A 16,652-nucleotide genomic window follows, 5' to 3' on the forward strand; every position below is an offset into this window, starting at 1 on the left:
CAGTGGGAGATGCTCTCCTCCTCTTTCCTCCTTCTCTTTCCTCCTCCTCATTACTGTCTTTCTCCCTCTCATGTTCATTCTTTATATCCTGCATTCTCTCATTGTTTTGTGACTTTGTAATTCACAAAACAGCAAGGTTCCTCTGAATTTTTCACAATGATAAACTTGATTAGGGTTTTTTTTAAAGATTTTTTTCTGTGCATAATTGCAACATTTTTTTCCTGTTTAGCAATAAGAGGTCGGGACTTTCTGAAAGCTCTTTCTTTGGTCTTTCATCATCTTGAGCATGAAAAGTAAAGTGCAGGCTAAAATGTAGACCCAAAACTGCTGCCGCTGTTTTTGCTTCTCCTGCTTTCTTTGCGTCTTAACCATGATCCAAATTGAAATCCAAACTTTTCGATCTTTAGCATCTCGTTATTGACCAAATAGAGACAGTTTACTTTTTACTTAATCAGGTTAGACGTCATATTTAATTTGACATGAATGAAAATAAGGCTGTGAGGGAGGATATACAATATCCAAGTGTCAATCATTCAGCCTGCAAACACTGATAATGTCTTTAAAAAATAAAAATAAAAAAGTGAAAGTTACTGCAAAGATATAACACAACCCACTGAACCTCATATTTTTATTTGTGCCAACTGAAAACAGTATGCAGTATGCTTGCTGTTACAAATATGAACATTAAACTCAAATATTCTGAAATACAGAATGCAAAAGTTTTGGAGGAGTGTGAATTGTTATAATTGAATGGGATGACAGAAATAATTTATTTTTGTGTGGAGGAGAGGTCACTGTTGAAGAAGAATTGACACCTGTGGAAGCACTTTCCCTCTAATCACATCACATCCTCTCTGTTTCGCTCAGTCGTGGTGGATAGTAGAGCCTCTCTGGATCTGAGAGATACGAGCACAGGGGTTTAAAGATAAAGAGAGAGAGTATATAAATCCAGGACTCAGTGAGGATATTAGAGAAAGAAAGCGTCCCTCAATCCCTCAGTCTCTAAAACAGGCTCCAAAGATGCCATTTTGGGCCAGATGACAAATGGCTCCTGTCTGCATCGCTGAGGGAGAGAAGCATGCTGGGAGACTGCTCATTTCCACATAATTACCCTCCTTCTTTCTCTCTCAAGATTCAAGTTCCCTCTTTCTACTTCTGTTGCTCTTTTTTTCTCTACCTTGTCCTCCATCTATCCTTCTTTATTCTCTGTCAGACTCAGTACTAACACAGTTTAGTTTCTGCTCTTAGGCTGCATCTGGTCAACAAAAGCATGTAATATTGATTTTAATTTTTCTCATTCGTAGAGCACTTTAACTCAAAGTTCTTTGACAGCATCATGTCCATCATTTAACTGTTTGAAACTGAAAAACTCTTGGGTTTCATTGCAAAGCTACAGGTTCTGGAGGAATTAAAGTAATTGTGATATTGATTGATTGATTGATTGATTGATTGATTGGTTTGTTGATTGATTGATTGGTTGGGATCATTTTGGTCTATTTAGACTTTTTTTAAACAACATAAGTGTAGGGAATTTTTTAAAAGGTCATTTTTAAGATAAACTCATCAAAAATTGTCAAAATAATCTCTGAAGTACAATTGAGGACTTTCAACAGCTGGACTAAAATAACTGAATAAAAAATTATATTCCCTGCATTACAAGAGCCAAATATGTAAGTTTATGCTTGTAGCTGTAATAGTAAAATACTATGTAAACTATAGAAATATATACTATAGAAATATTTTTTTTAAATGAAAGAATAATTGCTGGCAAATTCTTAGCTATTATTTCTTTTGACATCAGTGAATTTAATAATGGAAATAAAATGCCATTCACAAAGTAAGCTAACAACTACTGTTCAAATTTTCCGACATCCTGGTAAACAACAGAAATGCAGCTGATTCGGCTCTTTTTCGTGTTTTTTCTGAGATGTCGAATAAGTGCATACATAATTGATGGCGTTAGTTCCTTCTCAAAACGTCTTCAGAGAATGAAGGACCCTTCAGCAATGCCTGCACTCAGCCAAATTACACTTAAGTACCTGCTCAATATTTTAACAGGACTCTGGAGTCGGGTGGGAGGGAGTTAAATGATGGGGTGTTGGACGCAGGTGCCTTTATGTATTACAGAAGCACCAGGCAGAAGCTCTTGATGGCACATCTAATGGGCCTCTTAGTTAAATACGATCTATTCAAATCCCAAACCCTGAATAACCCGTTTAGACAACACTCTAGCACTTCCCACACACCAGACACTCCATTTCATCACATTTCCTTCCGCTTTCATAGCTGTACACTTACACAATATTTAGTTTTTCGGTGTTACCCATCATGTCAACTTTGGCACCTAAAGGATCTTATTTTTAAAAACGTAGTGCAGAATGTTGTTAACAAACTTCTTTCATGTAACTTTGGACAGTCAGAAGTGTCTGAGTTCTCCAAAATAAACTGGAGCCTGTCAGTCTGGAGATTTCTCTCCGCTCATCCAGCCAGCAAAGAGAGCGTCTGTCCATGATTACAGACCCACTCCCCCCATTCTAGAACTCCCTCGGGGTCTGGAGTTGAATTTTTTGTGTTAAAACATCTTTTTTTTTAACACCTTATAAAATAAAAATATCAATGCACCTCAGCTCATATCAATGCACCCGCATGATCGGTTCAGATTGACTTTCAGATTTGTATGTTTGAGGTCACTAATTCTGACATGAACCTCATGTTTTTCCGTCAAATTGTACTCATGTAAAATCCATATACACTATCGTTTTAAAAGAAATTAATACTTTTATTCAGCATTACATTTATCAAAAGTAACAGTAGTGACAATTTAAATTAATTGTCTTTAATTCGGTTTTATATCATGGTTTGAGACCGTACAGTGTCAACAAATAATTACTAATATAAATAAATAAATACACAGATAGTGCAATGTGGAGTATTATTCTGTGCCCAAAATAATAATCAAAAACTATGTAATCAATCACAGAAAATAAGAAACAACAGTATGTTCTGATTTTTGCATTGAGTTCCAGTTAAGATGACAAACACTGAGATCAGACTAGAGACGCGGTGGGCTGGTTCCAATCCTCTCACTTTGTTCTGGTGTTGATTTGCAGCTTGTCAATAAGCAAATTGACTTCAATCTTCTTGATTTTATTGGAAACTGACCCACTGAACCTAGAGATCTATACACCTGCTACCCAAAGCACACACACACACACACATACACTTAAAGAGCTAAATAGAGGGAAGACAGGGAGTGAAAGATATAGGTATAAGTTAGGGCTGCACGATTATGACAAAAATCATAATTGTCAATTATTTCCTTGAAATTGTAATTGCGATTATTAATTACGATTATCACAATTTACATTGAATGATGTTTATACCATTGTTTGATGCAACTGCATGCCGTATTGTTTTATGAAAATAAACAAGCTGAAAACACTCTAACTGAAAAACTTTTAGTGCTTTTCTATAGAATTAAGCCTCAAATGTCAACTATACATCGGATTGGTTTCTTCTTTAAATTAGAAAAAAGTATATGAATGGGAAAAATATGAATGGTATTATAATGTTATACTAAAATTAAAATAAAGGGGAAAACCCTTAAGATAACATGTAGGAAAAAAAATGCATCTTACGCACGCAGAATAACATAAGTGGACTTTGAACGATTAATTGCCCCTTTGAACGATTACGTAATTTTGCCATCCATAATTGTAATCGCGATTAGAAATTTGATTAATTGTGCAGCCCTAGTATAAGTGTGCAGAGTGGTGCTGTTATCTAGTAAATTGGTATGAATTGAAGCATCCTGCAGAATATGTGATGAGTGTGTGTTGTGTTTGAGTGGGTGATGGGGGTAGGGTGGCAAAGGAGGGGGACTCTTTGTTCCCAAATCCATCTGCTGGAACCTAACAAAGGGTAGTAAGGGAGGAGGAAAGTGAGGGAGACAAGGGGTTTAGGGGATGAGAAACACCACACAGATTGCCTGATGTTGAACGCTTGGTGCGTTTTTGTGTGTGAGTGTGTGTAAATTAAAACAATTTAATCCAGTGCTAAAGTGATGGGCACACATGATGGCAATGTAAAAAACCTCAGCTGCCTGCTGTATTGTTGTTGTGGCTGAAAATAATATTGAACATTAATTTGGTTTTTGAGCACTTGTAAAAGAAGAGAGAGAATATATTGTCTTTGAAGGACACTTCCTGTTGGACCTGAAGCATGTCCATTAGCTGCTGTGGGGAATTTATAAATGTTCCTTTAGTCATTTTATAGGTTATGACATATGCTTTTATGCTTTTTTTTCATCAATATTCTCACCAAATTCTGACATGTGTGACTAAGGGACTGGAACATGTGCAGAGGCTCAAATGATCCCGTTTATGACCCTGGAAACATCACTGATTTGGCCAGTCATGGGATTAATTAACGCACCACCCGGGAGCACATTAAAGCGCTTTATTAGTCATATTTCCATGTTCCATGTGAAGTCATTGACAGAGGAAGTATAACAACCTGTACTGAGCCATTATTTCAAATTTGTCCAAAAAAAGTATTCAAAAACTTTCCAGAGTGCATGGAGAAAGAGAAAGGTCAGTGCCTCATTTCTGCTCCATACAGTTTCAAAACCTCTTTTTTCTATCCCTCAGCCACTTTTTCTCTTTCTCTTTTGAAACATTAAGGTCAGCCTTTGTAAATGTTTTCATATGTGTGATTTCTTTGTATAAGGAGGCATTTAGGCCTTAGGCAGTTACATTAAAGCTGCAGTATGTGATTGTGAAAAGTAGACCAATCGCTTAAGACCAGCTAGCCTGTAACCTTAATCCAGAAAGCCCTGTCCAGGTATATATAATATATCATATATACTGTATATCAAATATATTTCAAAATAAAAAATGCACACAACCAGTGGTTGTGTGTGTGTGTGTGTGTGTGTATATTATATATATAATTATATTATATATAAATGAAAATATCTGCAAAATTAAGTTTGAATGACATTTATGATTTGTGGTTTTGACCTTGGAAGCACTTTAACTATCGCATGCTACAATGAAATCATTACCACATCAGACACAGATCAGTCTCTCTCTTTCTTTCTTTCTTTCTTTCTTTCTCTCTCTCTCTCTCTCTCACTCTCTCTCTCTCACACACACACACACATATATTCTCAGTACAAGCTTAGTGTATTCTGCTCAGTTTTCCTCCTTATCTAGTTAAGGTCACTCCGTTTCTTTCTCTGAAATGAAAATGGAAATGTAGCTTTATAAATATGTATGAACATGATTGCCTTCCAGCACTCAGAGTAAAAATATTTAGCATCTTTAATCATGTTTATTCAAAGGTTTGTCTTTCTGCACAACTTGGATTGTTTTTCAGTGCATAAGCTGAAATATCGGCTGTTTGGGCTCAGGGTGACCTTGCAGAGTACACAGAGTATGTTTGTCAGATCTGACTGTGTTGCACAACACTGTTGGACTTGTGCAACATGTGAAAGCTGCAGCCAGAGCAGCAGAAACATGACCGATGCAAAGTTTAGGCTCACATTGAGCACAAGCCCGTGGGGGAGCGTGATATGCTGTCAGCCTTCAGCTCTAGGTGAGGAGTTTGGGTGTTATGGCATGACAAAAGCGCAGTGAGGTAGAATAGACAGCATGTAGTTTAGTGAGAGAGAGATGGAGAGATCAAGCCGGGAGGCAAATGTTGGCCTGAATGTGAAAATCTCTCTATTGTCAGTGTCGTGAAATGTATGCATTCTCTTCTTTTTCTTTATTGACCTTGCAATACAAAATATGGTAAGGAAAGTATTAAAGGGATAGTTCAGCCAAAAATGAAAATTCTGTCATCATTTATTCGCCCTCAACTTGTTCCAAACCTGTATGAATTTATTTCTCCTGCTGAACACATAAGATATTTAAGAATGTGTGTAGCTAATCATAACAAAAAGTCTATGGAAGAACTAAATGATCATTATATTTTACATCTTATTCACCTATGATTGGAATTGGGTGATATTGACTAAAATTTAGATTTGATCACTTTTGTATGCAAGTTTGTATGCATAGATCATCATGATTCATTGGTGATAAATCAAATACAAACTTCAATTAAATCTTAATTTATTAAGAGTTCAGTTCATTAGAGATGTATCAGGATCCTTAGTATGATTTTGTAATACCTTGTGACTTTATTTTGTGCAATATATTATTTAATTATTTATTTATTGCTTAATTGATTTGGGAACTTGTGCTTTCTTCAAGATCATTTTGTAATACTTTTTTAAAAATATTTATTTTTTAATTTTTTTGAACAGCTTATCTTTTATTTATATATTTTTAATTTAAAATAGATGTCCCTTAATTAAATTTTTGTTATATAATGCAGTGGCATTCATTTATTTTTAAGTGTGGCTTAAACACGAAAAGAAGACGGGTGTTCTCAGGACACCTGTTTAAAATGGTCATTTTAGGGCCACAGAAATGACACCCTTCACCTTTAATGAAGGGAAATAAACTTTTCTACGCCAGTCTGGTCTACAGTCACTTCTTATGGTTCAGGGGTCAGGGCTCTCATGGCAGCTTGTTGATTTTGTACAAATTACCTTGTACCGTGACAGTGCAGATTTAGAAAAGTGTGTGTGAGAGAGAGAGATGAACATCATAAAACTCAATGACAGCAGAAGTGACTCGTGAAAGGTGAAGATCTCTCTGAAGGTTACCATGGTGATGAACTCATAGTGTTTGGCTGGCTCTGGTCCAAATGGACACTCTCTCCATCCTTTCATTATGTGAAAGCTGCTAGTGTTCTTTCCAGACATGGGTAAAAATCATAAATCAGCAGGATGAAATGGAAGGAGAAGAAGAATGAAGGAAGAGATGAAGAAATGGAACGAGAGAAATAAAGGGTTAGAAAAAAAAGATGAAGGAAGACAGATATATATATATATATATATATATATATATATATATATAGCGATCTAAAGAAATTCAAGAACCGATGAGAATCAAAACAGTTGACATGTATTAGTCTGGAAAGGGTTATGAAGCCATTTCTAAGGCTTTGGTACTCCAGCGAACCACTATCAGAGCCATTATCCACAAATGGAGAAAATGTGAAACAGTGGGGAACCTTCCCAGGAGTGGCCAGCCTACCAAAATTATTCCGAGCGTAACGACGACTCATCCAGGAGGTCATAAAAGAACCCAGAACAACATCTAAAGAACTGCAGTCCTCACTTGCCTCAATTAAGGTCAGTGATCATGATTCAACAATAAGAAAGAGACTGGGCAAAAACGGCATCCATGGGAGAGTTCCAAGGCAAAAGCCACTGCTGACCAAAAAGAACACAAGGCTCGTCTCTCATTTGCCAAAAAGAAGTTAAATTTTTTTTAATGCCAGTGATGAACCTGTGAATGTGGGAGGTCTCTGTACTAGTCTTTCGGGGTATAAGGGTCAGTGGGTTGTAGTTGTTAAGTCTTCTCCCTTCATTCATAGTTCTGTATTTGGCTGTTTGTTTGCCCTGCAAAAGTGCATTAGCTGTATTAACACCACAGTGCATACCAGTCCATAATAATGGTTTTCTTCACAGGGACAACAGAGATAGCAAGGTTGCAAAAATATCAGTGAAAACTCTCTCTATTTAGGTTTCTATTAGGTTTTCACATTCCATCAAGTTTCCACATCATTAGATGAGTTTGATGTAAACTTCAGCAACAAAAACAGTGTTAAAGTTGGATCATTCACATACTATTTCACAGTATTTTCATATTCCCATCATACACTACCCTTTTGAAAGAAGTATCTTATGCTCACAGAGGCTACATTTATTTGATCAAACATGTAGTAAAAAAATTAATATTGTGAAATACTATTACAGTTTAATATTTTGAATATAATTTAAAATATAATTGCTTCCTGTAATGGCAAAGCTGAATTTTCAGCAGTCTTCAGTGTCAGATGATCCTTCAGAAATCATTCTAATATGCTGATTTGCTGCTTTTTTCCAGTATACTTTGATGAATAGAAAGTTCAAAACAGCATTTATTTTAAATAGTAAAGATATTTATAATGTCATAAAACATTTCTGTCACGTTTGATCAATCGAATACATCCTTGGTGGAAAAAGAGCATTAATTTATTATTTTTTTAAATACTGTATTATTGAAACCCTAACATTTTTGTGGAACAACAACAGCACAAACAATGGATCTGAGAAATTTTGAGATGTTTTGTCATATTAGTTGGTTTGTTTCACTTCAAAACTACATAAAGTGGTTAGATATGATCAGAATTTGAAAATATGGATATAATTAAAATTAACTAAATGCAGCTAGTGACTGAAGTTCTGTTGCACAGTTCTGTGCTACGCTCATGCTAATACAGTTCATGCGCTGTTCTCCAGATGTGCCTGTCGTCAAGGTCATCCGCACCCACTAACACAGTTTTAATTAGTATTCAGGCAGCCTGGAGGGGAAATTCTTAGTTATAATAAAGCTACTGATAAAGAATATACCAGGTGAACTGACAGAACTGCAAGCAGTATTTAGTTCTTCCATTTTATTAAATCTCCATTTATTTATTTTTTTACAATGATCTTGAAACCCCCCAGAAAAGTCTGTTGAGGATGTCCTCAAACAAAGATTTACTGACCTCAAAAATGTACTGACCACAACAGACCTCAGATACTTTCAACCATAAGTGAGCAATAATGAAGTCACTACAACAGACTAACAGCCTCTCACTTCCTCACTGTGTTTCACATCCTAAACGGTCCCCATATGTCCCAACACACACCCTCAGCAACTAAGGGTTCCCAGGGGTCTTAGTTGACCCTTGCTGAACCTCTCCGGTACAATAAAGGGGAGGAAACATTTACATCTGCCAGACAGTGTGAATGACACCGAGCACAGTTTATTAAAACGCCATCAATGATCACACTTGCATGACGCTTAAACAGCTGAGCACAGAAGACCAAACAGCTGATTCAGATGCAGAGGAAGATGCAGAACTACTAAAAAGTCATTATGCCACAGTTCCAGTGTTTCATCATAATGAATTTTGTAACATATCTTAAATTATTGGATGGCAGGGAAAGTATTGTTTTGCATAATTACAATGACGTGTCTTTTGACAGGAACAGAAAATGACACTCTAAATTAGTGTTTCTAATGGGTCACCACCCAAACATTGCAGGTATGAAATTTTAATTAATCAAACTCTGCAGTATTTTGGTGCAAATTCATCTCTCACTTAGTATACTACAGTATAGTTATATTAATATAACTAATATTAGTTTATAATAATATTCTGCTGTTTTTTATACACTACCGTTCAAAAGTTTGGGGTCACTAAGAATTTTTTTAATCTTTTTGTTTATTATTCAGCTTTGATGCATTAAACTGATCAAGAGTGACGGTAAAGACAGTGTTACAAAAGTTTTGTTTAAAATAAATGATGTTCTTTCTATTCTGTCTAACTTTCTATTCCTCAAAGAATAAACTGTCAATATTAAGCAACACTGTTAACATCGATGATAATAAGAAATGTTTCTTAAGAATCAAATCACCATATTAGAGGGATTTCTGAAGGATCATGTGACACTGAAGACTGGAGTAATGATGCTGAAAATTCAGCTTTACCATCACAGGAATAAATTACATTTTAAAATATATTAAAATAGAAATGAGTTATTTAAAACAGTAATAATATTTCACAGTGTTACTGTTCTTACTGTAGTTTTGATCAAATATATGCTGCCTCTGTGAGAGACAGCAACATTTGTGTACAATACATTTTGGCACTGTGTCAGATCACCACTTAATATGTAATGCAAAATTTAAATCCTGAAGCAAAACTCTTTACTTCCAATAGCAAACTCACTACCACTGTTTACTCCCACTTTACACTACACTGAATTACTTCCAATTCATGTCAGTGTGAGCGTATGAATCTTCAATAGAGTAGCATAGAAAGCCTTCTCATTGTCTTCCCATCTTTGCATCCCATGTTCTCTCATTCACTGAGCTGGAGGACATCAGCGTGTCACTTTTCTGTTCACACACAGTGCGTTTCAGCAAGCAGAGTCTCGGCTGATGGGCTAGGAGACTTAACGGCATGTTGACGTTGTTGAAGTTTGGTCCAGAGCAGATGGAACTCGCAGCAGTGATTTTTAAAGAGCCCTCAACCCTCTGCAGGTCTCACGTGACCAAAAAGAAGGAAACCAGGTGGCTTTGTGCTCTTGGACCAGCTGGGAGAGTGAAAGACCATCTGACACTCAGCCAGAGAATCATACACTCTCCTCAGCAAACACTTTGCATGTCAATACCATAGTAGCACAAAGGGACAGAGAGAGAGACAGAAAGACATAGATCCAAGAAATTGAGCTAATTATCCTGGTACTCGGCTATTTCTACCCCATATTTCACAGCTGAACAATTGGGCCCTTAAGTGGATAAACCAGCACAGAAAGTGACTCACAGTGAGTGTTTGAACAGTATGAATCAGTGGTTTTCCTTCATACGCATAGAACCTAGATAAAAAAAAAATCCAGATTTTTTAAAAATTAGAAATTCAAATACTCACTAATTTTATACTCTCTCTCTCTCTCTCTCTATCTATCTATCTATCTATCTATCTATCTATCTATCTATCTATCTATCTATCTATCTATCTATCTATCTATATATATATATATATATATATATATATATATATATATATATATATATTAAACAGTATTTAAACTTTCTCACAGACAGACCCATATGATCCTCAGATGTTTCGCTGAACAATGGGGCCCTTAAGTGGATAAACCAGCACAGAAAGTGACTCACAGTGAGTGTTTGAACAGTATGAATCAGTGGTTTTCCTTCATACGCATAGAACCTAGATAAAAAAACAATCCAGATTTTTTAAAAATTAGAAATTCAAATACTCACTAATTTTATACTCTCTCTCTCTCTCTCTCTATCTATCTATCTATCTATCTATCTATATATATATATATATATATATATATATTAAACAGTATTTAAACTTTCTCACAGACAGACCCATATGATCCTCAGATGTTTCTTTGTGGAAATCATGGTGCTGACTACAGTGAGAAGGAGGCATCTGCATGATCTCCTGATCTCTGACCCTTAGGCTTTGCGTAGGGGTAATTTAGGCTTTTTACGCCCCGTTAGGATCAGTCAAGCATTCCTGAGTGCCCAAGAATCAGGGTCAGCAGCTGACACCACTCTCTCCTTTACTCTCCATGTCTCTTTCTTTGTCTGTCTTTTGAATCCCTCAGGACGAGTGTTATAGTACTGCTCATTTTTTGTTTCTCTTCATTAGTTAACCATTTCTGGCAGTCTGATCACCTGTCGGGACTCTGGCAGAGCGTGAGATTTGACTGTATAACCTACCACAGCCAAAAGTCAGGTTTTGGTTGATTTCTCATGGTGCATGTGTAATCTTGGGCTGATTTGCATTGTTGGATTTTGTATTTTGTCTCTGTGAGGATGTTGAGTAAAATTGTCACTGACAAAAGTGGTTTTAGGTTGGCACAAATAGCACAGCACCCTTTGTGGCATTGGAAAGCTTCACTAAATTAGCCAAAATACTCAAACAGTGCAAAAAAATAAATTCCAACTAAATATTTGTATCTTGTTTTGCAGTATAAATAAAGAAGCAAAATGACACAAGATAGTAAGTCTCTTTTTTCTGAAAAATATCTGCCACGGGTAAGAAAAAAATGCCTGTTTTTCCCCTTTGCATTAAGTTATTTTTTTCACCCCATTGGCAGATATTTTTCTTGTGTTAAACAAACTCAATTAATTTTGAAAAAAATTTCAGAAATCAAAACTTAATATCTTAAGTAATTTTGCTTCTCATTTTGTTAATGAATCTTGATTTAAGAATGTTTAGATATTTGTACTGAAAAAAAAGACAGAAATAAAATAATTGTTTGCAGTGAACATGTAAGAGGCAAGATTAGAAGCTATCTAATCCTCTAATACACAATGCTTTGTGTATTTCTCCTTATTGATAGCAGTGGGTTGACTCAGGAATGGATGTGGGTGGAGGAAGTCTAAGGATTCAAAACCTAGGCTGCTAGATCAAGAGTTGCCAGTTTGATTCCAAAATCTGCAACTCAAGAACTGGGGATTTTTTTAAATCACAATCACAATTTGTACCCTTGAGCAAGACATTGAATCCAAGGTTATTATGTCTCTGCAAGTTGCTCAGGATGAAACTCAATAAAAGTTTCCACAAAATGGCAAGTATTTGGTAGTAACGAATAAAAAAAAGCTTCACGAAGACCTGAGGTTTTTCTCCCAACTGTGTAGTAAAAAGATTGATTACTCAAAGTGTTTCAACATTGTGTATGTTGTAGCCATCTGGTGGTCAAAATAATGAATAGCACCTACCAAACTGCTGTGTCCCATTACAACTGCTTCACATTTAGTCCTGCAACTGATTCTATGTTTCATTTATTTTATTAGCCAATATTTTAGAAATAAAAGTCCCTGTCAAGGTGATTAATTTATGTCTGTGTTATTAAAAACATAAATGAAATCTGCAGCCTGTCTAGTCCTGGCTTCAATTGTTATTTAATAGTTAGATGAAAATTGGGCTTCATAAATGGTATTTATTGTTTAAAAATATATATATATTTTTAATTGGAGGTTCTGTTGACTATCACAAAAAAATTGTCACTTTAATAAAACAAACATATCATCAAACTTGCTCTATGGGGCAAGAATGCATTGTAATAAATGTTTACAAAAAAGTTTTGAAAGTATAGCAAAAAGCCTTTCAAGTTAAAACACGTTTTATCAAAAAACTCCTGCAATGACCATTTAAAGCCATTAAACCATGAATCTTTCACATAATATGTGCAAGGAACAGAAAGGGGCTGTTTACATAGAGAACACCCACACGAGTCTGTAGACTTCTATTGTGAGTGCTAATTGAGGTACAGAATGAGGAACTAGCCCAAATGATTATCTGTGGTAACTGACAACACACCACAGAACTGATAGTGCTTTACTTGATTGAGAACATTCATTCAACAGAGAACATTCATTTATTTGTCAGCATTTTCGATGCAAAATTATTTAATGATATAATCATCAGATTTTGCTATAATATTGGAAGGAAATATACTGGTAATCCAGAAATGATCCAGAAACACTTGTGGATATTTCCAGATATCAAGAACTCAGAACATCATAAATAATAATCCACAATGATTTTAAAAAGTACAAATGTTAAGTTAATGTGAAAATAAAAGAGAAGAGCATGAAAGCAGTTCTAAGGAAGTGCCAAATTTTCGTTAAAGTTATGTCACCATCACTAGCTCAGTAAGTAATAGTTCATTCCCCTGTTAGTCTTATCAAACCATTATTAAAATGGGCATATTGTGTTGCAAATGTCTCCCGATTGGAAGAGGTGATAGATGTTAACCAGGGGAAACATAATGACGGAGCCCAACAAAGAGCCTGCTTGAACTGCTGCTCCACACCAAACGAGGGCGCTGTGACTCCGGTCCCTCAGAATCACACCCACCATCACCTTCACATAGGACAGCAGACCAGTGAAGAACACCCAGGACAAAACCTGAAATCAAATCAGTTCAAAACACACAAAAAAAGAGAGACAAATGGGTTGTCAGTGCTTGTCAGATTAGAATAAAATATTTGAAGTTAAATAATATAAAGCCATGTCTGTGACAGTAGATCTGAAGTGGTCAGTTATCAGGGTAATTATGCAGAGGTGTTGAGAAAGCACTAGTATATCTCACCTCAGCCCAGGATTACTCAACTCAGCATTACTAGTGACGCAGACACTTGACTTTGAAACTAGGGAGTTGTTTGGCACATGGGTCTGGATTTCTCTAGTGTTTCAGTATTATACCAAATCCAGCACTAATCATTTGTGATGTTCACTAGGTTTCATTCTTATTTGCAATATTACTTATGTATGAGAGATTATCATAATTTTTCCTTCATTTATCCTGCATTAGTTACGACTGTTTTACATTTGTTTTATTTGTAGCCTGAGGAACAAAACCTTTGCTGAACCATTTACGTTAATCTTTTAAGATTTCATTCTGAATAGAATCGAGAGTAGAGTCATTCAAAGCAAACATTTAAACAGAATATTGTAGAAATGGGCTGATTACATAAAAAGGTAACTCACTATAATAGCATCCCCTAAAGGTGTATCTTGGAGTAATGGGCAGGGACTCATGGCAGCCATGGCCATAATATAACCTCCAAAAACAGAGCCCAGCAGACACAGGACACCCAGAAATACTAATGAACTGAAAGAGAATTATATTCTCACTGTTAGTCAAACTCGTCCCTCAGTTGTAAATGAATCACATTCGAAATGCACTTAGAATGGAAGCCTAGAAGACAAGATAGACAGAAGGTTTAACAGAAGGAACGTAAAGGTAAAACTTATGCTTATGCATTGTCTACATAATTCTTGTATTATATAAAATAGTATGTGTATGAATATGTATCTCATGTATATATAAAATATAGATATTTTTATAAAATAATTAGTTTTTCTTTGCTTAACTGGATATAACTTAATATGAGTGTGTGTGTATATATATATATATATATATATATATATACTGTATATAGTCCTTTTAAAAAGTAATTGTTTATACTTTTAAAATAGTGTGATCTAGCCCTTTGCTAGGATTCCATGTTTTTCATGTATTTTGACACACTGAGAGATTAAATTTTTATGGCAATTGACGGCAGGCCTCAGATGTCATATGTAGTTGTATTTAACCTGGAAAATATCTTTAAAAACACAGTTTATCTACTTAATAGAATGCAAATTACATGCAAATTTGTAATAAAATGGTAAATAAATGTAAGAAGATTATTAGATTGTAATTAGAGATACCGTATAGGGAAAAACATGGCAATGATGCAGGCCACTGGATTGGCTACCGCCGATAGAGCAGCTGACAGGTGATAGGCCATATTTCCATATGGCATACAGGAGAACGTCTGCACTGAGGGCAGCAGTCCGTTTGTTGCACTGTTCACCCACATAACCATAAAATAGATAAACGCCAGCTGATAGCCGGAGTGCAGTGGTTTAGGAAGCAGAACTCTGTTTCTCAGTTTTTCCTCTTCTTCTGGACTGTATGTCTTTGGATTGGGGTCCATGGGGCCCTCCAAACCCCTGCATACTGTTGTGACAGCATCTAAGTCTTGGACGAGATTTTCAGTGGATAGTTCAAATGTATGAGGCTGATGGTTTAATATGATGAAGGAACCCAGGCTTATTGCTGTCATTAAGGCCAGGAAGGAGAAGAAAATCTCAGTGGAGAAATTAGGAGGGAGGTACTGTGTCTCCATGATGAAGGTTGAGGGTTCGGGCTCAGTAAGGTTATCCGACACGTGCGACACATTGATGCATTTTGACATCCCGACTCCTTGCGCCAGCGCCACCAGCCCTGGAACCAGACCACTCAGCCCTTCTCCAATGAAGTATGTGGTGATGTATTTGGCCGGAAGTTGCATCATGAATGGCAGGAAGGTGACAGATGAGGTGCAGTCAACTAGAGCGAGAAAAAACGTGAGAATGAAAAATGCTGTGCTATGAGGTTGCCCGAGGATCACGGTGGTGTTCTTCCAAAACACAGCAAGCAAGACACAAGCTACAACACCAATTGACAAGACCGCATAGATGACCAGATTTTCACGTAGTCGCCCGGGACAGAATTTGTGTGCCAGGGTCACCAGCAGAGGACCTAAGTTGGCAAGCTGAATGATGACTGTGAGGTATGAGGGCAAATTCCAACCCTCCGGCAGAACATTGACTATCAGAGGAAGCTCCACCCACAAGCCATTGATGGACACCCAGGAGCCCAGACCGAAAGCACATGCCAGGGCATGGGCATACAGAGGCATACTGAACAAGTGGTTGAAATGGGTAGTTGAAGAAATATCTGATCTTAGACAACTCCTTTCAAATGTGTGACACTTCGGTATTGTATATGATATGACGCCACTTCAGTTCGGCTATGTTTTGATGTCTTCTCTTCTTGCCTTTGTGAAGACATCAGATTACCTTTAGTGAGAAACAGAAAAGAAAAATGTAGATGAAGAAGAAATCTTCAAGGTCTAGACGAAGTATTAGCAACTGAAACATGATGTGACATCCCTAAGGACAGATGGATCCATTGCTGGACCTTTGGAATAAATATTTAAGAATATATTTTATATACGATAGATTGATAGATAGATAGATAGATAGATAGATAGAGAGACATAATTTATATATAGAATTGTATTAAATCAAATTATATAATGTTTAACACAATACAAAGTACAAGTGCAACATAGCAATAAATAGATCACAAACAGGCATTACAACAATAAAATGTCAATTGCTATATTAAAGCTGCAGTCTGTAAGTTTTGCCTCTTTGTCGCCATCTCTGTTTGAAAACCTGGAATTGCAGCTGTGTGTGGAATTATCTAGCTTGCGTGGGTTGTGAGTCGGCACGGCTCCAGCGCTGATGAATCTAATGTTCTGAAGAGTATGTGTGGCTGTCAGTCTCCGCACCGGTGTGGATATTTACTGTACTTCGCAATCACAGATTCTAGCCTACGTCTTGGAATATGACCCAAA

At 36.3% G+C, this 16,652-nt stretch overlaps 1 protein-coding gene across 1 annotated transcript; it reads right to left on the reverse strand.

The window, feature by feature from the left end:
* Nucleotides 1-13,392: 13,392 nt before the first annotated feature.
* Nucleotides 13,393-15,929, reverse strand: LOC107594534 (solute carrier family 52, riboflavin transporter, member 3-A). The gene is made up of 3 exons (XM_016284615.1): nucleotides 14,914-15,929; nucleotides 14,188-14,311; nucleotides 13,393-13,605 (listed from the first exon to the last, which is right to left on the reverse strand). Exons 1-3 carry the CDS (start codon nucleotides 15,927-15,929, stop codon nucleotides 13,393-13,395), a joined length of 1,353 nt encoding a protein of 450 aa, XP_016140101.1.
* Nucleotides 15,930-16,652: the final 723 nt, after the last annotated feature.

This window comes from Sinocyclocheilus grahami, unplaced genomic scaffold (genome assembly GCF_001515645.1).
Source record: "Sinocyclocheilus grahami isolate Dianchi unplaced genomic scaffold, SAMN03320097.WGS_v1.1 scaffold185.1, whole genome shotgun sequence".
Taxonomy (NCBI): Eukaryota; Metazoa; Chordata; class Actinopteri; order Cypriniformes; family Cyprinidae; genus Sinocyclocheilus; species Sinocyclocheilus grahami.